The sequence below is a fragment of the Hyaena hyaena genome, unplaced genomic scaffold, assembly GCF_003009895.1.
Source record: "Hyaena hyaena isolate Hyena2069 unplaced genomic scaffold, ASM300989v1 scaffold_522, whole genome shotgun sequence".
NCBI classification, from domain to species: domain Eukaryota; kingdom Metazoa; phylum Chordata; class Mammalia; order Carnivora; family Hyaenidae; genus Hyaena; species Hyaena hyaena.
Genome location: NW_024081156.1, coordinates 625,543 through 652,972, shown reverse-complemented (window position 1 = coordinate 652,972; position 27,430 = coordinate 625,543). Strand labels below are relative to the sequence as shown.

At 42.4% G+C, this 27,430-nt stretch overlaps 1 protein-coding gene across 1 annotated transcript in view; it reads left to right on the top strand.

Moving 5' to 3' along the window:
• The first annotated feature begins 7,869 nt into the window (after positions 1-7,869).
• Positions 7,870-27,430, top strand: part of ZNF365 (zinc finger protein 365) — a 30,846-nt gene continuing 11,285 nt past the window's right edge. Inside the window, exons 1-3 of the mRNA XM_039255369.1 lie at positions 7,870-7,975; positions 9,672-10,427; positions 27,210-27,390. Coding sequence (XP_039111300.1) covers positions 9,685-10,427; positions 27,210-27,390 — 924 coding nt within the window. The 5' untranslated portion in view covers positions 7,870-7,975; positions 9,672-9,684. The remainder of the gene's footprint in view (positions 7,976-9,671; positions 10,428-27,209; positions 27,391-27,430) is intronic.

Genomic DNA, 27,430 nt, shown 5'->3' with positions numbered 1-27,430 from the left:
TTCAGGTCATGATCTCGTGGTTCCTAGGACAGAGCCCTGCATTGGACTCTCTGCAGACAGTGTGGAACCTACTAGGGATTCTTTCTCTCCCTCTCCCTCTGCCTCTCCCCCATGCTCTCTGTCTCTCTCTCTCAAAATAAATAAACTTTAAAAAACAAAATAAAACCATTATCCCAATCGATATCCCAGCAGTACTTTTGTTTTTCCAGAGAGTTTGACCAGCTGAGTCTAAAATTCAGATGGAAATGCAAGGGCCAAAGATATCTGAGGTAACTGAAGAGGAAGAGCAAAGCTGGAAGATTCATTGCGTCTGAGAACAAAACCCTTCATTAAGCTACAATAATGGAGAACTCATGGAATTGACACAAAGTTATATAAACTAACCAATGAACTAGATTAGAGAGCCCACACATAAATGGCCACCTGATTCATGACAAAGGCAATAATGCAATGGGTGAAAGAAAAAGATTTCAATAAATGTTGCTGGATGAATGGGATATGTGAAAATAATATATATATATGGACTCCTTTCTCTACTATTATTCAAAAATTAATTCTAGATGGATCACATATTTAAATGTGAAAATTAAATACAGCTTTTAGAGTAGAGCATAGAAGACATCTTTATGACCCTGGAGGAAGTATAGGTTTCCCTAAGTAAGACATAAAATGCACTCACCATAAAGAAAAATCCCCATATGTATATATAACAAGGAACTCATATCTAGAACGCACACAAACTTCCACTGATCAATAAGTCAGACAACCCAAGGGTAAAATGAAGAAAAGATATGAACAGACACACAGAAGGCAATATCAAATATCCAAAAACCATGTGAATAAATGCTTCTACCTCATTAACCATCAGGGGCCTGGAAATTAAACCACAATGAGATTATCACTATACATCTACCAGAATGGCTAAATTAACATCCAAATCTTCCAAGATTTGGAGAGGATGTGTAGTGTTTGGGACCCGTCCACATTGCTGGTAACATTTGTCGACTGGAATAACATTTTCAAATACTATTAAGCAGTAACCAGAAAGGGTACATGCCATATGATTTCTGGGAAGCACACAGAAGCTGGCCTAACCAATGCTCTTGGGACTTGAGATTCTGGTTACCCCAGGGGAGGAAAGGGTGAGTACTTGGTAGGGGTACAAAGGAGTGTTCTGGGAAGCAGGGAATTGCTGTTTCTTGATCTGGATGCCAGTCACATGAGTGTATCTAGTTGTCAGAACTCATAATGACTTACACTTACAATACAAAAAATTATTACCTGTATATTCATTTCCAGTAAAAAGTTTAAACTAATCTAACAACTCATTTTTAGAGAGCAATTAGACTAGACAGTAGAGACTGAAAAACATGACTTATTTTCACCTTATAATAGTCATGTTCCAAAGAAGCTTCTTTTTAATGTTTATTTATTTATTTATGTATTTGCTTATTTATTTGGGGTCAGGAGAGAAAGAGTGACAGAGAGAGAGAGAGAGAGAGAGAGAGAGAGAGAGAGACATGTACAAGCAGAGCAGGGGCAGAGAGAGAGGGAGAGAGAGAATCCCAAGCAAGTTTCACACTGTCAGCACAGAATCTGATAGGGGGCTCGATTTTACCAGCCATGAGAGCATGACCTGAGCTGAAATCAAGAGTTGGACGGGGGCACCTGGGTGTCTCAGTCAGTTAGGTCTCCAACTTCGGCTCAGGTCATGACCTCACTGTTCATAAGTTTGAGCCCTACATTGGGCTCTGTGCTGACAGCTCAGATCCCTGAACCTACTTTGGTTTCTGTGTCTCCTTTCTTTGCCCCTACCCCACTTGCACTCTGTCTCGCTCTCTCTCTCTTTCTCTCAAAAATAAATAAACATAAAAAAATGACTTCCATAGCCTATATTTTGTTTTCAAGTTCAGTTCTCTTTTGACTATAGTTAAAAGTGCTCTCTTTTCCCTTTTTGCTTCTAAAAACAAAATTTTGTCTAAAACAGGAGAATAAAATCACCTATGTATTCTAGGTCCTAGAAAACAGGTCCTATTTTGACAGAACATCAGTTCCATAATTGATCTGTCACATAATTACATAACTCAAGCTCATTATCTAACTTTCCTCCTATTTTAACAGTATCTTTTTCTGGTATATTTTATTCCATAGCAACATGCTTTCTAGCTCTCCCACAATCATTTCATTTAAGGGCGATGTCTCAAAGGTTTCTCTTCACATAATAAACTACCAAGAAAGAAAAGGGCTTAGTGGTGCCTGGGTGGCTCAATTGGTTAAGTGTCTGACTTCGGCTCAGGTCATGTTCTTGCAGTTTGTGGGTTTGAACCCCACATCAGGCTCTGTGCTGACAGCTCAGAGCCTGGAGCCTGCTTCAGATTCTGTGTCTCCTTCTCTCTGTTCCTCTCCCACTTGCGCTCTATCTCTGTCTCTCTTTCTCAAAAATAAATAAAAAAGAAAGGAAGAAAGAAAGAAGGAAGGAAGGAAGGAAGGAAGGAAAGAAAAGGGCCTTCAGGCACTGAGAACTTTCTATCATACCAGTCATTTATCACACATTCAACAATTAGTTTTTGAGAGCCCTCAGGGTAGCAGGCAATGATGGAAGCACCAGAGACAACAGAATCATGGTCAAGCATGTTGGTTCTGCATTTAGATGATTCTGAGTCTGAATCCTAACTACTTCTGTCAAAATGATCTGTTTAGTTTACCTCTCTACGACTCAGTTTACTCATTTATAAAATAGGGATACTAATAATGCCTTTGTCCTAGTCTTGTTAGAAGGTAAAATAGCATATTATGTGAAAATTACTTAGATTTTCCTTGGCACATCGATACACTTGATTAGTAAGCACTTGGTAAGCACTTGATACATATTAGATGTTATTGCCAGAAGAGATGACAACTGATGATTTTTGCCAAATTGCCTGTTGACAAACTTCACTACCACCGTGACTGCCAGCCATGTCTTCTCCCCCAGCCACCCAATCCACGTTAGCAATGAACTGAGAAACACACTGGACTAGCAGCCAGGACTGTGGCACCGGAAAGTCTTTAATCCATACTAGCTCCCTCTCCTTTACGAATAAGGACACTAAAGCCCAGAGGTGTCACTCAGTTTGAATAGAATCTCACACAACAAATTAGGGGGTGAAGTTGGCATTAGCCCTTGGGTTTCCACATTCCTAGTCCAGGCACTGGGCTGGAAAAACCCACACACTGGAACACTGGCACACTGTCTCCTATTGCTCACGTTTGACCCCACCAAGGGGAGAAAGTAAGTCATAATCCTCCCAGGTGGTGGGGGTGCAGGACACCTTGCTGTAAATTATCTATTTTTAGCTTCTATACATGGCCTCCTCTCTGCACACTCACTCAGGCTAACAGACTACTGTGGGATTTAAGGCACTCTCCATGGTGTTGCTTGGTGGTTGCCATGCCAACGAAATTTAACAGAAATAGAGGTTTCTAGTAGATTATTCTGGCAGAGGCTTTAAAGCCAGATTAGAGCTCCAACTCTGAAGCCTTAATGATGCAAGCGAGTAGTAATGGAACATAGTAGGCATGCCATCATTATACCTGTTGAAAAACAGAATACATACATTCAATTAGATGCATTAGAGAGAGGAAGATGTAGCAGTAGAGAACTTCTCTGCTACTTAAAGTCAGTCTGGAACAAGTTATCTCATATCATCCCTCGATTTTCATAATTACCTGACACACTGTGTGAAATGATTTGTCTGATTGCAAAGGACTGCCTCTGATCTTCAGGCCTCTTACTAGCTCTGCAACTTGGCCGGGGGGGTGGGGGGGGTGGGGAGGTGGGGGGGGCGGGGGGGTGGAGAACTGCACACAGATGCTTGCTGCAGACATGGAAAAGGTAACAGGAATCTGATCTGGGGTCCTCCTTTTATCTGGGCAGCTTATTCACATTTGAGAGGGTCTGTGTCTGGTCCTTCTAAAGTCACTTTTTGGCAAATGTAAGCACTGTATTTAATAAAATGCATTTTTCATTTAAAAAGCCTCTTTGTTTCAAGAACCCTGTGTTTGAAAGGCTGTCCCTCTGGCCACAATGAGTGAATGCTATTAGATAAGGTAAGGGACAAGGCAGCTCAGAAATCTCCATTCTGTCCCCAGGGCTTGCAGCGGAGATTCTCTGACAACCCTGCCTGATAGTAGTCTCTTCCCCTTTTCAATGAAATCTGTTTTCCCTGTTACTCACTTGGCCTTACTTCCCTCCTTCTTCTTGCCTAGTCTTCCATTCTGCTCACCTTCTTTTCCTCTCCCCATCCCTCCCTCCTTTCACAGTAGAAAGAGTACAGGCTTTTGGAGTCAAAACAATGCAAATCCTTATTATCTCTGATGCTTATCAGTGGTGTGACCTTCAGCACCTTTGATTACATCTAGAGCAGCATTTCCCCTTGTGCTATCCAGGTCTGTCTTGAATGGTTATTTTAGCAATGGATTGTGTCTCAAACTTTCGTGGACATGAGAGTCACCTGGAGACAGGTGCAGATTCTCAAGACCCATGCACACAGATGCCAAGTAAATGGGTCTAAGTCCCAGGCATCTGCATTTTAGCAAGCTTCCCAGACTTCAAGGGCGCTACTTTGAGAAATTCATTGGATATCCTCATAAACACCTAGTAGCATGAGACATGTTGTTCATATTCCAAAGGTGGAAGCTATATGATCATTATTCATTCAACAGACATTCATAGAACATCTACTGTGTACCAGGCATGATGCCAGGCCCTGTAGATATGTCCCTTTTAATTTCTTTTACTATGAATTTAACTTGTCCTATATGTATGCCTTGTCCATCCCACTAATTGTAAGTTTCTGAAGGGCAGGGTAAAGCAGCATAAGGTGGTATAAAAGAACATAAATATTAAAAGACATGAATTCTAATCCCGATGCTATTATTTACTAGCCATATGACTTCAGCCAAGTCATTGTATATCTCAGAACTTTATTTCTTCTTCAGAAATTGGAAAGGCTATGAGAACAGCCACTAAAAGTCTGGAGTTTGGAGTCCTGGCTCTAATACTCTCTCGGTGTGTGATCTCAGGAAAGTTACTTAACTTTTTTGAGCCTCAGTTTCCCCTTAAGTACAAAAGGAATTCATTTTCAACATTCATTCCTTCAACAAATAGTTACTGAGTATTTTGTATGTGACCAACACCATGACAGGTACTGAGAAAACACTGGGGAGTAAGACAGATTGGGTCCCTGACTTGTGTAGATTATGATTCAACAGTGGATACAAATATTAAATAGGTAACTGTACAAAAAATTCTACTGTGATAAACTCTGTTGTGATAAATTTTACTAGCAGGAGCTAACCTAGCTGAGTAGGATCAGGGAGGACCTTCCAGAAGAGGAGACACATAAGCTGAGTCCTGAAGGAAAAGCACACATTATCCAGAGAAGGACCTGAGATGCAAAAACTAGACTCTCGGAGAAGTAAAGGGATGTCAGTGCAGTTGAAACTGAGTGCACAAGGTTCCCCCTCCCTCGCAGGTGTTGGAAAGATAAAACAAGACAATAAAGTGCTTGCACAGTGCTCAGAAGCAACATAATGATCAGGAAGATAACATACCTTTTTGGTTTGTAGACAATGTATGAAAAGTACTGTGTAAACGAGAGGTTCTCAAAACTAGTATTCATCGGAATTACCGGCAGGACTCGTTAAGCCACAGATTGCTTGCTGCCACTTGGGAGTTTCTGATTCAGAAGGCTTGGTGTAAGTCACATGATTTGCATTTCTTTTTTATTTGTTTATTTATTTATTGATTTTAATGTTTATTTTTGAGAGAGACAGAACATGAGTGGGGGAGGGGCAGGAAGGGAGACACAGAATCCAAAGCAGGCTCCAGGCTCTTAGCTGTCAGCACAGAGCCTGAAGCACGGCTCAAACTCAGCAACTGTTAGATCATGACCTGACCTAAAGCCAGACACTCAACAGAGTGAGCCACACAGGCGCCCCTACATTTTGCATTTCTAACTAGTTACCTGGTAATGCTTAGGCTGGCGCTGAACATGCGAAGATACAACCGGTGTAAACTAGAAGGTCCCAAATGCCTTCCATCAAAGTTAAATCTCCCACAATGCTCAGCTCTACACCCTCCATAGTACAACCTCTCCATAATTATTTGATACTATTCTGGGCACTTTTAGGGTGTAAAAAGTCCCTTGAAAATCCCCATCCTTTTATTTTTACAGGGAAACAACTCAAGGACCAGAAGCCAGGAAGCTGCCTAAGAAATGGGAGGAGCCTGAACCTAAGAGATTTTTTTTTTGTCAATAGCTCTTTTTGGTGCATTTTGTTCTAAGGCCCTCACAAGGCAGCCCCTGAGAGAGGCTCACCCTGTTTGCTCCTCGCATCAGCTAGATGACCAAGATGACGTGGCCCTTGGTTACATGTATGTTTATTTCATCCTTAAAAATATTTTACTTAGTGAATAGATTTTTGGAATAAACCTAATTTTGAGAGTCACCAGATAAATGCAATGCGATATAATCTTTTTCAGAGAGAATGCACTCCAGCACAACTGCCTCTATCACCCTTTAGGGGCAGGTGAGTCCACATTCCTTCCCCTTCTCTGTAGGCTCCTCTCTTGTAACTGAAATAAGAGAGCTAATTTTATCCGTGTAGGTCTGGGTCAGAGAGTGTGCTTTATTCTCATCACCTCGTTTCAACCTCATCACGATATTCAGAGGTAGGTTCTGATTATCTCCATCTCACAGATGGTAAATCCAAGGCACAGAAGAGTCTAACTTGGTGTAGGTCTTAGAAGTCAAGGGTTTGAATACTGAATTAGGATTTGAATCATGTCCGACTCCAGCGCCTGGGCTCTTAAATACATTGATGTGATGATTCGTTTGCCCAAAGTAAATAAAGAAAATCTAAGATACTTACTGAGATGTTTACAGTGTAAATAAAATCGGTGTGAAAAGCACTAAATAAGCTCAGAGAACAGAGACACCCTTAGGAGTCAAGAAGATGCATTGAAATAACTCTACAGATGAACAGAATCTCTCTTTCTGACAAGAAAACCCAGCAGTAACTCTTATCCTGGTTTCATATTTCAAGAATTAGACTAGGAATACCCCAAAACAGGCTTAAAAAAAAAAAAAAGCTGAGTCATCAGGGTCCTACAGTAGGAAAGAAACCTCTTTAGGATGGGAAATTTTCGCTCCTGCGGGGAGGGGCGGAGACTGAGTGCCTGGAGACTAAGGGAGGGAGGAGGCGTGCCCATCAGAGATGGGGGTGGGGGCGGGGGGGTTCTTCTAGCTTTATTTCTTTACAACCTTTATACTTTACTAGATTTAGTTCTGCCGGTTAACTTAGCACCAGGGCGCTCGGCTGGTACCACTGGAGTAGACTCTAGGTAGGTTATTTTGGGACTTTCTCGGCCCCGTTGCTTAAGATGTAGAGGTCCTAAAATGAATACCTGGACCTTCCTGCCGGCAGATCAGCGAAGATACCCAGCCATGCCTCATCCTCGTCCACAGTCTCCCGCTCCCCAGTGACTGTAAAGTGCAAAAAAGCTTGCCAGGGCCTGCAGAAAGCGCAGCGCCTCGGAGCCTGGCACGCTTCTCTCCTTCCCTCGCCCGGGGAGCGATCCCGGCATCTCCCCGCGTGATGTCAGCGGGATCCTGAGCCCCATCCCGCCGCACGGCTGGGGGCGGGCAGACGGTGCCCCCGCGCGCCGGGCAGGGCGCTCCAGGCCTTCCCCCCGCCCCGGGGCACCAGCGCTCGCGCGCCGGGGTCCCGGGCAGCCGCGCGCTCCGCCCCCGCCGGCTCGCGCCACGCTCCGCCCTGGACGCCGCCGGTCCCGGCGCGGGGGTGCGCGGGGGGTGGGAGCGGGCCCCGGCTCAGCCTGATTTACGGCTCTGCTGAAAACCGCTTCGCTCCCGCAGCAGTAGCACCGGCCGCGGCGGCAGCAGCAGCGGCTGCAGCTGCAGCAACAAGTCGGGTAAGTGGCCGCAGCTGGGCTTCGGCGCCTGCGGCCCGGCCCGCGGGGCGCGGCGGAGGGGGCCGGCAGAGCCGTCCCGGGCTGGGGAGGGGGCCGGTCCCCTCCATGCGGCCGGGAGTTGGGCGCTCGGTCCCCACTTGCGGGAACTCGTGTGCGCACGGATCCACTCTGGCGCTTGGGGCCGACCCGCGGCGGAGCGGGGGCGGGGAGAGCCGGGACCCTCGGGGCAGCGTCTTTGCCAGCCGGTCCTGGCAGAGGAAATTAGGGTTTTATGGCCAACTCTGTGGACTGGGTTTCCGCTGGGCCCTTCAAAGCAGGAGTACTCCTAGAGTATGTGATTACCCGCTTCCCCATCAGGGTTGCCACCCCTTTACCTTTGCCCCCTCGAATCCAGACTTGCCTCTCCTTCACCTCTCGCCTGCCTTATGTGCCAAGGTGTGCATCCTATGTCCACAAAACTGGTCGCTAAACAGGCAGGTGTAGCACAGAAAGAGGTTCCCCTCTCTGGGGGACCAGAGGTTTATTAACCAGGAGGCTTTGCCTAGCTGGCTGGGGACCATTTGCGCCTCTGCTTTTGAAGAGGTTGAGGGCCCAATAACAACACTTTTTAAGTGTAAACCCTTAGCTGAGCTTCCTCCCTTGAGGGCTCAAAGCTTGTTACATTTAAGCAGAAACCACTCCGGGAGGGAATAGGTATACCCTGTTTGCAGAATAGGGTTGCTACCAGTCATCTGTTGCTAGGGCTAAAATAATAAATTCCTTCAAAGAAATACGAACTCGCTGTTATTAGAAGAGTTATGCTGTACCTGCCTGGTTCAAACATTGGTCATCTCTAGAAGTTACCGTATTAAAACAGGATCAGAGAGGAGATAAATCCATTCAGAGCACTGTATTTTTATAAAGTCTTGGCCATGGCCCCACTTGGGTCAAAACATATCTGATATCTTGACTTCCCAAATGTCAGTAAATATGGAATACGGGGGACAATGATAACATTTTGATATATGTCATCACAGCAATAACTAAAGGTGGAAATCTCAGGTTGAAACATTTCCAGCATATTGTGTGCTTAATGCCACTGCGCCTAGCTTGAGTTATATCTTTCCTGTACTTGAAGAAAGATCGCTGAACTTGCCCTCTCAGGACAAATGTTGACAATTCATGTGAGTTTTCCTCATTTTTGGAATTCATGCTTATCAGGCTTGTATCCATAAAATAGGGCACAGGTTTGCAGTTAGCGTACTAAATTCAGGAGGGCAGGAAACTTGAATTCCACTTCTGGATCTGCCACTTATCATCTGGCTTTGAATTAATTACTTTACCTCCAGGCTCCAGTTTTCTCATCTGCTAAAAGAGAATGGTACCCACCTTTTTTTTTTTTTTTTAATCCTGGGTGGGGGTTGGCAAACTTTTTTTTGTAAAGGCCAAGTAGTAATTTTGGCTTTGAGGGCCATAGATGTCTCAACGACTCACTCACCTTTGTGCTTAGTGCAAAAGCAGATTAGACAATACAGAAATGAGTGACTGTAGCTGGATGTGGCCCACGGATCATTTCAATTTTAGTATAAGATATTATATGCAAAAGTCATTTGAAGCCAAAAGTTCCTGCCCTCATGGACATGGGCAGCAATAGGCATTTCAGCAGCATTTTTTTAAACAGACATGTAAACTACCTGTCTTATTTCGCCCTACCCAGGACTCGAAGAGTAATGCAACAGAAGGCTTTTGAAGAAAGCAGATACCCCTGGCAGGAGTCCTTTGAGAATGTTGCTGTGTGCCTGCCATTCCGCTGCCCGAGGTGTGGAGACCATACCAGATTTAGAAGCCTGTCTTCGCTGAGGGCCCATCTGGAATTCAGTCACAGCTACCAGGAAAGAACCCTCTTGACAAAATGCAGCCTCTTTCCATCCCTCAAAGACACAGACCTGGTCACTTCCACAGAACCCCTGAAACAGGGAAAATTGCAGAGCACTGGCAACGTGGTGAAGCAGAAGCCCAGCTATGTTAACTTATACAGCATTTCGCACGAACACTCCAGGGACCGGAAGCCGTTCGAGGCGGTGGCAGAGCGGCCCGTGTCCTACGTGCAGACCTACACCGCCGTGGACCTGCGTGCAGACTCGCTGGAGGGGCCACGGGCCAGCCCCGGCCTGCCCACCTCGGACGCCAAAGCTGCTTTCGAGGCTCACGTCAGAGAAAAGTTCAACCGGATGGTCGAGGCCGTGGACAGGACCATCGAAAAGCGAATCGATAAACTCACCAAAGAGTTGGCCCAGAAAACTGCCGAACTGTTGGAAGTCCGGGCGGCCTTTGTGCAGCTGACGCAGAAAAAGCAGGAAGTGCAGAGGCGGGAGCGCGCCCTGAACCGGCAGGTGGATGTGGCGGTGGAGATGATCGCAGCGCTGAGGCAGCGCCTGACCGAGTCAGAGGAGGAGCTGCTGAGGAAGGAAGAGTAAGTGCTGCGGTGCCTTCGCTGTAGGCATCTACCCCCAGGTTACAAGCACGTCTAAGGCGAGGTTTGGTTTGGTTTGTTACTCGCAGGTACCCTGGCTGCATTTCTCACTGGTACAATTGAATTTGGGAGGCACAAGACTTTGTGATATTATTTACCCTCTCTGTGAATAGGCTGCAGCCCAGCAGCAGGAAAGTAAAAATATTTAGTTCTTTCTTGCCTTAGAAACTACAGAACACTTTTAGAGAGAGGAGTAGCAGTCTCTCCATGGTGGGATCCATTCCCAGCACCAGCTGGGGACTGGGGGGGTTGAATGGGAAGGCAGAGAGGGGGCGCCAGGGGAGCCAGTCCTTGATAGCCTCCACGTAGTAGAGTCAGGAACGGGAGATGCTGTCTTTCTCAAGTGTAAAAATATGCTCTAAATACCAGTAGTTCTGGCTTCTTTGCCATTTTGGATTATCTGCTCGTGTTAATTAAATGTTGGTAGCTGAGAATCCATTTAATTATAGTTTTTATTCGGAAGAAGCAGACATTAGTAAGCCCAGAGGAAACTTCCTGATACTGCTGACTTCTGTGATTTAAGTTTGAGAATTTTCTTTTTGGAAAATGGTATGTTGATACTAGAGTAGGTCAGGCCTGCTTGCAAAGAGTTGACAAGCTATTACTTTCATAAACATCATACTTGGAAAAGCATTTCCTTATCATTCATTATGGCATCCACTCAAACTAGAAAAGCATACATAACAATGCAGTGTATTTCCCAAATGCAGAATGTTGGATTTAATTTTAAATGGAGGCTCAGAATTCATAGAATCAAAGGGCACACAAATTCTAAGATAACCTAGAAGGAGGATTTCAAGTAATTTGGATTATATTACAGAGATGAACTTAATTTCATACTTTCTTTGCCCACTGGCACTGTTATATCATGTATTGTCTCTTAAAGTATAGTAATTAAAGTGCCCTCCATTTGGCAAGAGGCTGAGAAACCCTATATATTAAAGAGATCATCATCTGATATCACTAAATGCCTACTTTCAACCTAAAGGGAAAGCCTGCTCTGATCAACTAGAAATGTTTTTAATTACAGAGTGAGGACAGATTTGACTTAGCCACTGATTTACTTTGGTTTGAGGGAAATGATCTCTAACGAAGTTTCTATCTTGGCTGGCCGAGTTTCCTGGTGGGAAGTTGGTGTCAATACCCATTACGGCCACCAGGGTGATTTACACTGCATCACTGGAAAAATGGCAGATGGGTTCCCCTGTGTGCAAAGAAAAGCTTAGAATTAAATTTGTGGTGTTTCTGTTTGATTGATGAGCAATGAATTTGAAAGGAAAACAAACTAACTGTGCATATTTATTTGTCATGTTTTATTTATTAATTACACAAGTCAAAATGAACATGGAATTTGGGCTGATGGTTGCCTGGAGGGGAGACAGTTTGACGGCAGGGAGGATCAGATAGTTAGATCTAGGTTGTTGGCAAAGTTCTAACTTTTATTTTGGGTTATGGGTTCAAGAGTGCTTTATTATTTAAAATATGTGGCTAACTGACTTAGCAAAACGTGGGCCACGCATGGATCAATTGTAGTAATGTTAATCCAGTGTGGTCACCTGAGGAACCAATTGAAACAGTAATACATACTTGTAAAAAAAAAAAAATTAACAGGATGGAACTGCATGTGCTAAGAGTTTCCCCTCTTCTCCAAGCATATCATACTCCTTCCTCCAGAGACAGCCACCGTTTAGCTCAGTGAATGTCCTTCCAGACCTTCTGTGTACATACAATCCTATGCACTTTATATGCAGAGAGAATTATTTTCCCAAATGGAATCATGACACACACTGTTCTGCCACTTATGTGTGGTTTGCTTTTGTTTGCACACAGTATGTTGTAGGCATCTTTCATGCACTGAATATAGGATGTCTCATTCCTTTTGGCTATTGCAGTGGTATTCTGTGGTGTGGATGCTTTGTGGCTGATTTCATCAGTTTGCTATTAATGAATACATGGTTTTGTTCCATTTCCCTAGTATTAAAAATAATGCTTCCCTAAATATCCTTGTACATACATCTCTGTTCACGTTTTTGTGAATATATGTGAAGATAAATTATGAATTGGTTTTTAGTATGTCATTTTGGACTACCAGGAAAAAAAAAAAGCAATAACATTAAAAAAACTTTAAATGAAAATACAGTGAAACTGCCTTATACTTTTAAACATAAAATTAACAAAGTCTTCATTTTTTTTTAAAGCTTTCATTTGGCCTATCCTATCAGTTTCTGTATTCAAGTCTCAAATAATCACTCTTTCTGTACATAAAATAGCACTGAAAGGGTCTTGTTTCCAGGAAGGACACTGGAGTTCTTGGTCTGAGAGGGTGACTGTGGCCAGCCCCCTCGGAGTCTGTAGTGTTCAGCCTCCCTGACGCCCACCCCTGCCCCCAAAACGGGGCAGCAAGCCAGCTGCCCAGCTGCCACACCACTGAAACTACATTAATTTGACTGGATTTGCCTGGCTAGGATGCACGCCTTGCCTCTTCGCCATCCTTCACAGAGCTGCGCCTCCCACCAGATATGTGACCTTTTACATATGGGAAGACCCTATTTGGCTGGTGCGCAAACCAGGAACTGTGCCGCCCTGCTAACCCCCTCCGCATGAGCTCTCAAGACTCATCTGTGAGAGGAAGTAGGTGGTTACAGTCCGATTTGAAATCGACTTAAACTCTGGGGACCCTTTGAGACACAGATGGTAGATTCAGTTTTGAAAAACATGCAAACATCTACATGAGGCGTTCTTACTTATGGATTTTCCCCTCTCAACTTTAAAAATACTTTAAAGTGAGGCTGATGAGGCTCACTTGCTTCTGGATTTCACATGAGGCTCTTCTGCTTACGGATTTGTTCTCTCAACTTTAAAATCCTTTCTTTCAAACTGAAATAAAAGTCTCAAGGGCCACTTCTGCCCTGCGGCTGTCTGCAGACTGACTCCTGAAGAGGAGACTGGACTTGGGGAAGTTCTAGGTACGCTTTGTGACAGAGGAGGTTGTCTGAATAAGCAGCATCTTGTACTCTGGTCCCAGGGAGTCTCATTACAGTCTGTAGAGAGGTATCTGTATATTTCTGGAACACACGTCCAAAAATGTGTGCATTGTCTTCAGAGAGCCTCTGCCACTTTAAAAGTCCTAACTTTAAAAGTCCTATTGAAACAAGTATTTACTTATTCAGGAGTATTCAGAGCTATAGGTTAGTGCCGCCCGTAATCAGGTAAATCAATCCCAGCCAACCTTGAAGTAAGGTATCCCTTAACAAGAAAGGGTAAACTTGGATTCCAGCTGATTTATGGCTGAGTTGGTCACCCAAAGTTTGGAGGACATCAGTGTAATTACAGTAATCCCAAGTTTTCTTGTATCTCCCACTGCTGTTAAGGCTGGAAAGTCCTAATTGAGCACCCGTGATGTGCCTGGCATTGTGCTGGGTGTATATAGGAAATATTCATGCTTTTTACCCCGAGGGGCTAACACCCTACATGGGAAGAGTAAAATGTATCTCTGAACATGTCCGTGTTCAGACCCAAGGTAGTTTGAGCAAGTGCCTAAATACAAGCCACGGTTTCAAGTTGATAAACCATCAGGGTGTTTTTATGTGGAGAGGCTACACTGGGGGAGTAAGGAGAAAGGTGAGTATTTGCATCAGTGGCCAGGGGAGATTGACACTGAAGGGAACAGCAAGGAGAAGGGAGACTATTGCAGATGGCCCCTGAGGAGATCATGTGATTTAGAACTGGAAAGTGCTTCTTGTCTCCTTCAGGATAACACTCGCATTTTACAGAGGCAGAAAATAAGGACCAGCACAGTGGAATGACTTGCCCAAGGACAAAAATTTAGTGGCGGAGCTGAAATTGAAACCAGTATTCCCTGTGTCTCTGCTGAGTGTTTTTTCCCATTAATTCACTGTCTCTGCCAGACTTTTGAAAATGTGGTATTTGCCCAAAGCGTCAAGACTTATGTAATACTGAAGCTGGCCCATTTTGGAATGGGCTTGCTTCTTTGCTGTTTTGAGAGAGCTGCCATGGTGACATCATTTATTTTCCTGATGAGATTAAAGGCATCAAAGTCAGCTGGCATCAAAGGTGTTGGGAAATAGGGAAATGCTAGCGTCATAAGCGTGGTTATGATGTTAAGCTTCTGGAGCGCCAGCCCAGGGCTTTTAATTTTCAACGAGGGCTTTTCATTTTCAACAAGGGCTTTTAATTTGACTCTCTGGATGTCCGAGGCCACTCAAAATGGAGCATGTGCTACTGGCAGCCCTTGATTATGGTGACGGGCCCCTTTGTAATCCTATCTAATTTCCATCCTACTCCCTTGCAAGCTACGATAGATACAATCTTTCCCTTCTTGCTTCATTATTTGCCCTGTTCTCAGCTGGGAGTCAGCCAGAAGACAATCTTGCACTAAGTGCTTGCTGAATGCCAGGTGCTGTTCTAGGTCATATAGTAGTAAACCAAATGAGTCCAGTTTCTGCTCTCATGGCAGGGAGAAACCAGGAGGTAAAATTAAACATCTTGATAAGATAAAAAAGGCGTAAAGGCATGCCCTGAGCCAGGTAATGTGCATTTGGGTTTCTGTCCAAAGCTGGCTCTGGGATGCTGGCTTTTTAAAGGTAAGTTTGCCTTGGTAACTTGCTTTGCACAGCCAAACCCTTTCACCACTTAATTACAGCATTCCTATTTTTGATCAGCTAAAGCAGTGAATAGACAACTTGGGCTCCAGATGGATCCATTGCTAGGAAACAGGCCAGGAAAAATCATGTTACATGTAGGGTTCAGTGGGACAGGGAGGGGTCTGTTTGTTCCACATTTTAGTGTGTTTATAGAAATGAGGTCCTCTCTTTCCAGGCTGTTTTCCATGCAGACTTACAAACTAATATAGGATAAGCTAGATGTCAAACATGCCCTCTTATGGAACTTTGTGGACCAAGGAAAATATTCACTTTTTCTCTATCTCTCTCACATCAGTGCACTTTCTTTTTCTCTCTGGACTGAGGGGCTTAGAATGTAGTGTTGACCTACTTCTTACCAATAAGAGTAATTTGATTTACTTAGGCCGATCTTAATGAGAACTATAGACCTTTTGGTTTAGTCAAAGAAACTGAAAGAGGAGGCAAAGGGTCACCGAAAGTCGAGGTGACGTGACTTCAGACAGGCCACAGGTGCAGATTCCACCCTGTGGGGCTCCATGGGGTACGTCGGAGCCAACCCTGAGCTCCCAGGATTGTAGCCAGGCTCCCAGCATTGGAAGCTGGTTGACTCCAGCTTCAGGATTTGCCTCGTGGCTGACATTATGGTCTGTCTGAAGTGCTCTGTGATCAATAGCTAGACTATTTTTAGCCAGAGGTATTTTTACCATTTCACATACCTCCAAAGAGGTTCATAAATCAGTAATGTAAAATGAAATTTAAATAATTTGGTAGGGCTTTGCCTTTGGGAGGAGAAGCTGATTTTAAAGTGTTGTTTAAGAATAGAAGAGAGGCATCAATTTTAGATCCCACCCTCATCCTTGTGGGAGGTGCCTGTATTGTGGATCACTTTTTGGTTGTATGCCCCAGTACTTGTCTGGAAAAAGATAAAAAGAAACCTCAGGATCTTTTTGTTAGTTACAGATTTTCAACTAGACATGTGGTTGTACATTTTGTGCATTCAGTAGGAAGTTTTTGTACCCCTATTGTGTGCTGGGCTCATTTTTGGTACTGGGGTACCACAGCAGAAGAGCAGGCAAGGTCCCTGTCCTCACGGATCTCACAATTGAATGGGGCAGATGGTATGACTAGCCTTCTCTGTAGTGTGCGGTGTGATGGGGGCAGCGTTCTGTAGGAGAACACAGCAGGTACCTAACCCAGTCCTACGCATGTGTGGGAAAGCTTCCTAACAGGAGAGCCTTGAGATTAGAAGGCTCCCGAAGAGTGGGTGCTAGGTAAAGACAGAGGAAGGGACTTCAGTGGAAGAACAGCATGTTCAGAAATAAGAATCTGGCTCAGAGGCTGAATGAAGGGAGTTCCCTGGTGCTGGAGCAGAGAGGGGGGTATGTGCATTTATGAGGCCCAAGGGGAACGTGAGGATACAGCATGGCCATGAGAGCTGGACACATAGGGAAATAACTATAAATTATAGTACATGATATGATCAGTGTGTTGTCTCTTATTAACAATGCATGGTCCAATGCCTATGTAAAATTGCAGTGGGCACCGTGGTGCATTAATGCGCATTTCCCTCTTTCTCTAGACCTGCTTCTAATGTTTATTTTTGAGAGGTAGGGAGGAGGGGCAGAAAAAGGGAGACACAGAATCTGAAGCAAGCTCCAGGCTTTGAGCTGTTAGCACAGAGCCCAAATCAGAGCTCAAACTCATAGATCACAAAATCATGACCTGAGCCAAAGTCGGACACTTAACCAACTGATCCACCCAAGTGCCCCTCTCTACACCTGCTTCTAGAGTGTATAGTATGATACACATGATAGTATATCTTTGATTTTTCTGAATTATTTTGTCTTTAACTCACCTCAGAAGAAGTAACTGAGGGGTTCAATCTGTAAAAAATGAAATATTACCTGTGTCTCAGACCTTATGGCCATCCTGTAAATGAATGAGTGCATGAGGGAAAAAATAGTTTTTCTAAATAAAGCTTTGATAGCATTGAAAGGGCTTTTTCACTCATTGCCTCTTTATTTCTGAATCTCAGGATACTGACAGATTGCTAGCTCTGTGAATCATTCTGCCGTGAGCTTCAGACCAGTTTCTTATCCTGTGCTGATACTTTTTCCTTTACTATCAAATATTGACTTAAATAAGCGTATTTTCCGCTGAAGCTTAATGCCTTGCGTTCTATCATATTTAACTTTATGAGAGAGAGAGAGAGCATGCGCACGCACACATGTGTGAGTGGGGGAAGGGCAGGGAGACAGAATGCCAGACAGGCTCCCTTCTGCTAGCTCAGAGTCTGATGGGGAGCCCAATCCCATGAACCGTGAGATCAGGACCTGAGTCGAAATCAAGAGTTGGACTCTCTCAACCAACTGAGATACCCGGGTGCCCCATATTTAACTTTTAAAAAAATATGTGTATGAGAAGTCAGTGATGGGCCTGGAAGTGGCCTAGAATCACTTAGTTTCCCTGAAGCTGATTTGCACCCACAGCCTGACTGGATTTCACTCAGGTTTGCTTTTATCTTCTCTCCCATCTGGGCTTCCAGCCTTCTCACTGTATTCTAAGTCACAGGGTTAACCACCTAAAATAAAACCGCACAGTCTCTTCTCTCTGATGGCATCGTATTATTCTTTTTCTTAGTTATTCTGCTTAGCTTTGTAATTACATATTTATTTCAGTATTTGTTTCTTTTAATGTTTGCTTCTCCCGGGGCACCTGAGTGGCTCAGTCAGTTAAGCTTCTGACTTCAGCTCAGGTCATGTTCATGAGTTCAAGCCCCATGTTGGGCTCCGTGCAGACAGCTCGGAGCCTGGAGCCTGCTTCGGATTCTGTGTCTCCCTTTCTCTCTGCCTCTCCCCTGCTGGCATGCTCTCGCTCTCAAAACTAAAAAAACATTTAAAAAAAATTGTGTAATGTTTGCTTCTCCCACTATATCAAGGGTTAGTATACCACCAGCCTGCTCCAGCCTGCTACCTGTTTTTGAAGAGCTTGTGAGCTAAGAGTTTTTAATTTGAAAAAAAATTCGAAAGAAAAATAATAATTCTTGACATGGAAATTAAATGAAATTCAAACTTCAGTGTCTGTAAATAAAGTTCTATTGTTACACAGGCTTTGTGGTTCTTTTGCACTAGGTGGAGTTGAATAATTGTGACAGAGACCACATGGGCTGTAGAGCCTAAAATATTTACTCCCTGGTCCTTTATAGAAAAAATGGGCTGACCTCTGGGTTAGGCACTAAGCTTCATTAAGATAGTAAATTTCATGGGTTCACGAGTGCCCCAGCACTAAGCCCAGTACCTGTTAATATTTAATAAATGCTTGTTGAGTTATTGGGTAGTGCAGTAAATAAATATATGGTCTGTGACTACATCTTTCTTTTGTTCCAGCCCTCATCGTCCACCCTCACCTGAGTTCTGAGGTTCAGGATCACATGTACACACTGTGTCAGCACTTCTCAAACTTTTTGGCTCCGCTTCTCCTTATACTGCTAAAAAAAAAAAAAAAAATTATCAAGTTCCTTTAAAAGTTTTTGTTTATGTGAGTTTTATCTATCAATATTTATTGCATTAGAAATTAAAACTTAGAAATTTAAAAGCACTTATTAATAAAGTACAGCAATAGCAATAAAAAATCCATTACTTGTTAACATAAATAACATATTTCTAAAAAATAACTATTTTCCCGAAAAACAGTTTAGCAAAGGGAAAGGCATGATTTTGAGTTTTGCAAATATTTTTAATATATGACTTAAATAGAAGACAGCTGGACCTTGTTACTTATGCATTTAGTCTTGCATATTTGTTGTTTGGTTGAAGTAGATAAAGGAAATCAAACCTCACGTGTGTCTGTAGTAAGAAAACGGAGGGGTATTGAGTAGCTTTTTCAGAGAACAGAGGATATTCTGCTTTGATACTATGCCAGAGGTCAACAATTGGTAGTTTCTTCAAGAAAAATGGAGATATGGGGGATGCCTGGGTGGCTCCGTCGGTTAAGCATCCAGCTTTGGCTCAGGTCATGATCTCACTGTTAGTGGGTTCAAGCCCTGCATCAGGCTCTGTGCTGACAGCTAGCTCAGAGCCTGGAGCCTGCTTCAAATTCTGTATCTTCTTCTCTCTCTGACCCTCCCCTGCTCACACTGTCTCTCTCTCTCAGAAATAAATAAAAACATTAAAAATCTCTTTTAAAAAAGAATAATGGAGATATGGAACCTGTAATCATATTAGTGAATATTTTGTCCTCCCTTACATTGAAATCCATTGGTCTGCCTTGCACTTTGAATGGATGTTTTACTGTTTGAGTTGTAATTATTAAAGAGATTACGAACACAATGTGGTTAGACCTCTTCCTTTTTCATTCAGGAAATTCCCAAGATTCCTTGGGGAAGTAAGAGGTGTTTCTGGATATTGTTAATCCAGATTGAACAGGATGTGAAAGGGGAATCTGAAGTCATGCACACATGCGATTCCATAGTCACTGGGTTTTGTTACAGTTTTGATCTAATACAGACACCCGAACATATTCTCAGTATGAGGAACTTCTCCAGCCATTGTCTTGTATAACCTCTCACTTAAAATTAAATAGTCAGGCTTGTTTTAACTGTCTTTCCTTTTTCTTTTTCTTTCTTTTTTTTTAGTTGATGGGAAACATTCATAAACTGAAATTAAGTTAGTATAGGTGCCAGGTTGGTTGAAAAATACAAAGGGTGTTAACGTCTCAGCTTCAGGGCATAAGGTATTGGATGAGGGAGAGGTTAGAAAAAGATGCTTCTCTTCTACAGCATGACATAAGCACTCCAGCGTCGGCTGGGAGCATTAATGTTAATTTGCAGAAGTTTTATGTAGAACCAGTAACAAAACATTACATGATTTAAAAATACAGCCACAATCAGGAAGAACTAACAATCATAAATGTCTACGCACCAAATATGGGAGCACCTAAATATATAAAACAATTAATCACAAACAGAAACAAGCTTATAGATAAGAATGTGCTAATAGCAGGGGACTTTAATACTCCGCTTACAGCAATGGATAGGTCAACCAGACAGAAAATCACTAAAGAAATAATGGACTTGAAAGACACATTGGACCAGATGGATCTGACGGATATATTTAGAACTTTACATCCTGAGGCCAGGGAATTTACTTTCTTCTCAAGTGCGCATGGCACATTCTCCAAGATAGATCACATACTGGGACATAAAGCAGCCCTCAATAAATATAAAAGAATAGAGATCATACCATGCACACTGTCAGATCACAATGCTTTGAAACTTGAAATCAATTACAGGAAGAAGTCTGGAAAACCGCCAAAAACATGGAGGTTAAAGAACACCCTTCTAAAGAATGAATGGGCCAATCAGGCAATTAGAGAGGAAATTAAAAAATATATGGAAACAAATGAAAATGAAAACACAACAATTCAAAATCTATGGGATGCGGCCAAGGCAGTCCTAAGAGGAAAGTACATTGCTCTCCAGGCCTATTTCAAGAGATTAGAAAAAGCACAAGTCCAAAATCTAACAGCTCACCTAAAGGAGCTAGAGGCAGAGCAACAAGAACGCCCTAAACCCAGTAGAAGAAGAGAAATAGTAAAAATTAGAGCAGAAATAAACAACATAGAGACCAAAGAAACAATTGAACAGATCAATGAAACCAAGAGTTGGTTTTTTGAAAAAGTAAACAAAATTGACAAACCTCTAGCCAGGCTTATCAAAAAGAAAAGAGAGAGCACCCAAATAGACAAAATTATGAATGAAAATGGACTTATTACAACCAACCCCTCAGAAATACAAGCAATTATCAGGGAATACTATGAAAAATTATATGCCAACAAATTGGACAACTTAGAAGAAATGGACAAATTCCTAAACACACACTCACTACCAAAATTCACACGGGAAGAAATAGAAAACCTGAACAGACCCATAACGAGTGAAGAAATCGAATCAGTGATCAAAAATCTCCCAACAAATAAGAGCCCTGGACCTGATGGTTTCCCTGGGGAATTCTACCAGACATTTAAAACAGAATTAATCCCAATTCTTCTCAAGCTATTCCAAAAAATAGAAGTCGAAGGAAAACTCCCGGACTCATTTTATGAAGCCAGCATCACTCTGATTCCCAAGCCAGACAGAGATCCAACAAAAAAAGAGAACTATAGGCCAATATCCTTGATGAATACGGATGCAAAAATTCTCAACAAGATCCTTGCAAATCGAATCCAGCAGCATATCAAAAGAATCATCCACCAAGATCAAGTGGGATTCATTCCTGGGTTACAGGGCTGGTTCAACATTCGCAAATCAATCAATGTGATCCATCATATCAATAAAAGAAAAGATAAAAACCATATGATCCTGTCAATAGATGCAGAAAAAGCATTTGACAAAATACAGCATCCCTTCTTAATAAAGACTCTCGAGAAAGTTGGGATAGAAGGAACCTACTTAAACATCATCAAAGCCATCTATGAGAAGCCTTCAGCTAACATCATCCTCAACGGGGAAAAACTGAGAGCTTTCCCCCTGAGATCAGGAACACGACAGGGATGTCCACTCTCACCACTGTTGTTTAACATAGTGCTGGAAGTCCTAGCATCAGCCATCAGACAACAAAAGGAAATCAAAGGCATCAGAATTGGCAAAGAGGAAGTCAAACTTTCACTCTTCGCAGATGACATGATACTCTACATAGAAAACCCGACAGACTCCACCAGAAGCCTACTAGAACTGATCCAAGAATTCAGCCAAGTTGCAGGGTACAAAATCAACGTACAGAAATCGGTTGCATTTTTATACACCAATAATGAAGCAACAGAAAGAGAAATCAAGAAACTGATCCCATTCACAATTGCACAAAAAACCATAAAATACCTCGGAATAAACCTAACCAAGGATACAAGAGATCTGTATGATGAAAACTATAGAAAACTTATGAAGGAAATTGAAGAAGACACAAAGAAATGGAAAAACATTCCATGCTCATGGATAGGAAGAATAAATATAGTTAAGATGTCATTACTACCTAAAGCACTCTACACATTCAATGCAATTCCAATCAAAATTGCACCAGCATACTTCTCAAAACTAGAACAAACTATCCAAAAATTTGTATGGAACCACAAAAGACCCCGAATAGCCAAAGTAATACTGAAAAATAAAACCAAAACGGGAGGTATCACCATCCCAGACTTCAGCCTCTACTACAAAGCTGTCATCCTCAAGACAGTATGGTATTGGCACAAAAACAGACCCATAGACCAATGGAACAGAATTGAGAACTCAGAAGTGGACCCAAAAGTATACAGCCAACTGATCTTTGACAAAGCAGGAAAGAATATCCAATGGAAAAAAGACAGCCTTTTTAACAGATGGTGTTGGGAGAACTGGACAGCAACATGCAGAAGAATGAAACTAGATCATTTTCTCACACCATGCACAAAAATCAACTCAAAATGGATAAAGGACCTGAACGTGAGACAGGAAACTATCAACACCCTAGAGGAGAAAGCAGGAAACAACCTCCTTGACCTCCACCGCAGCAACTTCTTACTTGACACATCCCCAAAAGCAAGGGAATCGAGAGCAAAAATAAACTGTTGGGACCTCATCAAGATTAAAAGCTTCTGCACAGCCAAGGAAACAACCCAGAAAATTAATAGGCAACCAACGGAATGGGAAAAGATAGTTGCAAATGACATATCAGATAAAGGGTTAATATCCAGAATCTATAAGGAACTCACCAAACTCCACGCCCGAAAAACAAACAACCCAGTGAAGAAATGGGCAGAAGACATGAACAGACACTTCTCCAAAGAGGACATCCAGATGGCCAACAGACACATGAAACGATGCTCAGCATCCCTCCTCATCAGGGAAATACAAATCAAAACCACACTGAGATACCACCTCACGCCAGTCAGAGTGGCTAAAATGAGCAAATCAGAGAACTCTAGATGCTGGCGAGGATGTGGAGAAACGGGCACCCTCCTGCACTGTTGGTGGGAATGTAAACTGGTACAGCCCCTCTGGAAAACAGTGTGGAGGTTCCTCAGGAAACTAACAATAGAACTCCCTTATGACCCAGCAATAGCACTGCTAGGAATTTACCCAAGGGATACAGAAATGCTGAGGCATAGGAGCACATGTACCCCAATGTTCATAGCAGCACTCTCCACAATAGCTAAAACATGGAAAGAGCCTAAGTGTCCATCAACAGATGAATGGATCAAGAAGATGTGGTTTATCTATACCATGGAATACTACATGGCAATGAGAAACAATGAAATCTGGCCATGTGTAGCAACATGGATGGACCTTGAGGGTGTTATGCTGAGCGAAATAAGTCAGGCAGAGAAGGACAAATACCATATGTTTGCACGTATAGGAGGATTAGGAGGAACTTGACGGAGGACCAAGGGGGAGAAGAAGGGGGGAAATGGTGGGGGAAAGGGAGAGAGGCAAACCATGAGAGACTCTTGAATGCTGACAATAACTGAGGACTGATGGATGTGGGGGGGAGGGGGGGATGGGCATGAAGGAGGGCACTTTGGGGATGAGCACTGAGTGTTATGTAGAACCTAATTTGACAATAAACTATTTGTAAAAAAAAAAAAAAATAAAAAAAAAAAATAAATAAAAAAAAAAAAAAAAAAAATAAAAATACAGCCACAGTCACAAACTATATTACACTTAGATTTGTTTTCTTGCTTTTGGAATGTTAATCCTATGGGATTAAGCTGTCAGATTTGCTGTTTTACATTTTAAGCTTTACAGCCTGAGAGTCCCCAAATAGTAAATGTGCATAGATTTAAAAAAAAAAGACTGGAAAAAATATATTAGGATGTTGATAGTAGTTACCTCTGGGTGTTGGGATTATGGGTCATTTTTTGTTTCTTCCTTGTCCTTTTAAAGTATTCATTACAGCGAATATATGTTGAACATTATGTGTCATGTATTATGTTGAATGATGGGCTTAGAGCAGAGAACAAAAAAGCTTATTTGGCCCTTGCTCGGTTACATCTTCTAATAGGTCAACTTTTATGTTTCCCATAATAAATGTAAAATATTTCTGTAATGAGATAGATATAGTAAACATTATAAACCAAAATAAATTGAAAAAGAATACACTGGCTTTTATTCTATGTTTCTCTTTTGGGTAGGGTAGAGGGTTGTGGGTTTTGGTTGCTTTCCCTATAAGTACAGTTTGGAGATCTGGTTCATGATTAAGGTATCCTAAATATCACCTATGAAGTATCTACAATGGGCTGGACTCTGAATGGACAGACACCTTAGTGCTGGAAAGAGGAAGGAACAGACATTTCCCAGGCTGTGTTTTCTAGCTGTACTTTTGCACTGCATCTAAACGATCTCGGCCTTTCCTAGGAGCCATGTGGATATAGCATGTAGCATGCTGGATGTAGCACCTGAATGAAACTTCCATTGTTTTGCTGCTAGTTAGGGTTACCTAAGAGGCAGATCAAAACTGAATGATGGTAGAGCTTGAAAATTGGCTTGAGTCTGTGGCCCAAACAGCTTGGAAAGTGCACATCTTCCATTCAGCCCTCATACAGAAACATCTGGAAATAAACTTGAAACTTGATAATGGAAGAAAACTCCTTTCCAAAAGGACTCTTTTTTTTTTATGTGAATATTTCTTAGCTACTGAAAGATAATAGATTTATCATGGGATTGGGGTTTATGTTTGATCCTGGATAGGAAACAAGAAAAAAAAGGGATTACTATAATAAGCAATTCTTTGATGAATCATGTTAGAACCTGTCTCTTTTCTATTTTTATAAATGTATAATTTCCAAGGCTTTGCAGAGACCTTTGACTCTGTGGGAAGTGTCAGAAAAGTTTCAGTATGGCAAAGTGCAACATATTTGTGAGAAAAAAAAATGAGAAAAAAATCGCAACTCCTTGTAAAAGTGAGTCACTGACTAGTTGTACAGAATAAAGGAGCTGGAAACCACTGCCAGCTATTTTGTAAGACCTTCTGCCAAACTTCCTGGGCCAGACCTACCTGAAGTTCTGCTCTCAAGAAATTATGGAGCTAAGTGGAAGGTGCAGAGAAGGCAATGAATTTCATCAACTGTCTAGAGCAACTGCATGAGGCTAGATGTTTATTTGTTTGTTTGTTTGTTTGTTTATTGAGCAGGGGAGGGGCAGAAAGAGAGGGAGAGAGAGAATCCCAAGCAGGGCTTGAACTAATGAACAGATCATGACCTAAGCAGAAATCAAGAATCCCTTAAGGGACTGAGCCACCCAGATACCGTGAGGTTAGGGTTTTTTTTTTGTTTTTTTTTAAAGGGATTTCTTAATCTAAAATGAAAGAGGCTGGGAGGATAATCATCAGTCTTTAGAATCTTGGTTCTGTATAAGTTGAACATGGCCAGAAAAATGAGGGGGCACTCCTTGAAGGTCGAGAGAGATTCTGAAGATCTATAAAAGAAGTACTATGTCCAACAGGTAGTAAAATTATGGAATTCATTACCTCTGGTGGGCGTGGCAGAACATATGAAGGGAAAGGCTGAAAGGATCTTCATAATTTCTTACTAAGTAAGGCAAATTGGATGAAGTGAGTTGTGATAATAAGCACCTGTTGGTCGTGTGTGTATGTGTATGTGTATGTGTAGAGTTGCTCATGAGAATGGCTATCAAATTGTTATATTGTTTCAGGATAATGGGGTCTCCGACCATATTTTCTTTTATATTTCTGATGTGTTTGAGTTTTTATAAAAAACTGACTTCTTTATAAATCAGAAAAGTATGGTTCTCATATATGGATTAGAAATAAAAAGACAAAAAATAGTAATAAGGTTATTAAAATTTTTCTGTGGATGGAACTAGAGTGTATTATGCTAAACGAAATGTCAGAGAAAGACAAATATCATATGACTTCACTCGTGGAATTTAAGATAAAAAACAGATGAATATAAGGGTAGGGAAGCAAAAATAATATACAAACAGGGAAGGGGACAAAACATATATTCAACAGACTCCTAAATATAGAGAACAAACAGAGTTGCTGGAGGGGTTGGGGGGGAGAGTGCTGGACTAAGTGGGCAAGGGGCATTAAGGAGGACTCTTATTAGGATGAGCACTCGTGTTATATGTAGGGGATGAATCACTGGATTCTACTCCTGAAATCATTGCACTATATGCTAACTAACTTGGATGTAAATTAAAAAAAAATTTTTTTTTTCTGGATTTGTGAATCACAACCAGTTATGTGGATAAAGGAATAGTGTTTGAGGTATTTTGCTCAGCTTTTTAGGGAAGGGCTCCCTGCACGTTGATTGTCCTGTGTCCGCTAAAATAGCTTTCCCAGCGGACCATGGATCTACCTCAGGATGGCATTTCTTGGACTGTTTCACTTTTAGCTCAGAAATACACAGTTGGACAGGGTGACTCATTTTATGCACTAAAGTACTCAGCATGGCCTTTTGTTTCCTCTCTATACTCTTTTCTCCCCCAACAGCTAGACTTTTAAAATGTAAGTCAGAACATTTCTCAAAAGCGTCCAGTGGCTTCTCATGTAATCTATAAGAAAATCGGGCATCCTCACAGTGTCCCCTGCTCCGCCCATCCTTCCCCTTCCCCCACCATGCTCCAGCCACACAAGCCTCCTTGCCATACCTCAGGCCTGTCTGTGTGTTTCCACCCCAGGCCTGGCTCGCTCTCCCCGGCTATCTGCATGGCTCACTCCTTGCTTCCTTCAGGTATCTGTTCAAATATTTCCCCATCCAGGTCGTCCCTGACTCTCTAAAATCTCACTCACACTCTCCCTCCCTCTGTGACTTTCTGTCTCCTTGTGCCCAATGTCAGTTTTCTCCCTAGTGCTTACCACCACCTGACATGTGTATTGATTTGTATATTTTATAATGACTCTCTTTCTACTAAAATGTAATCTCTAAATGTAACCACAGAAATGCATCGTTACCTCTTTTGTCATGGCCATGAGCATTCTGCCAAGGGCGGTACCTGACGCATAGTAAGCACTCAATAAATATGTGCTGAGTGAATGAATTCCTGTCTCATTTCCCCACTCTGTGTTCTGACATTTTTGCCTTGCAGAGAAGTTGTTACATTCAACCATTTCCTGGAAGCAGCAGCTGAGAAGGAGGTTCAAGGGAAAGCTCGGCTCCAGGACTTTATTGAGAATCTGTTGCAACGGGTAGAAGTGGCGGAAAAGCAGTTAGAGTACTATCAAAGCCAGCAGGCCGCTGGCCTCCACCGAGACATCAGGGAGCACGTGGTAAGTCACACAGGTCCAGCCACCAAGCATGTAGTCCTCG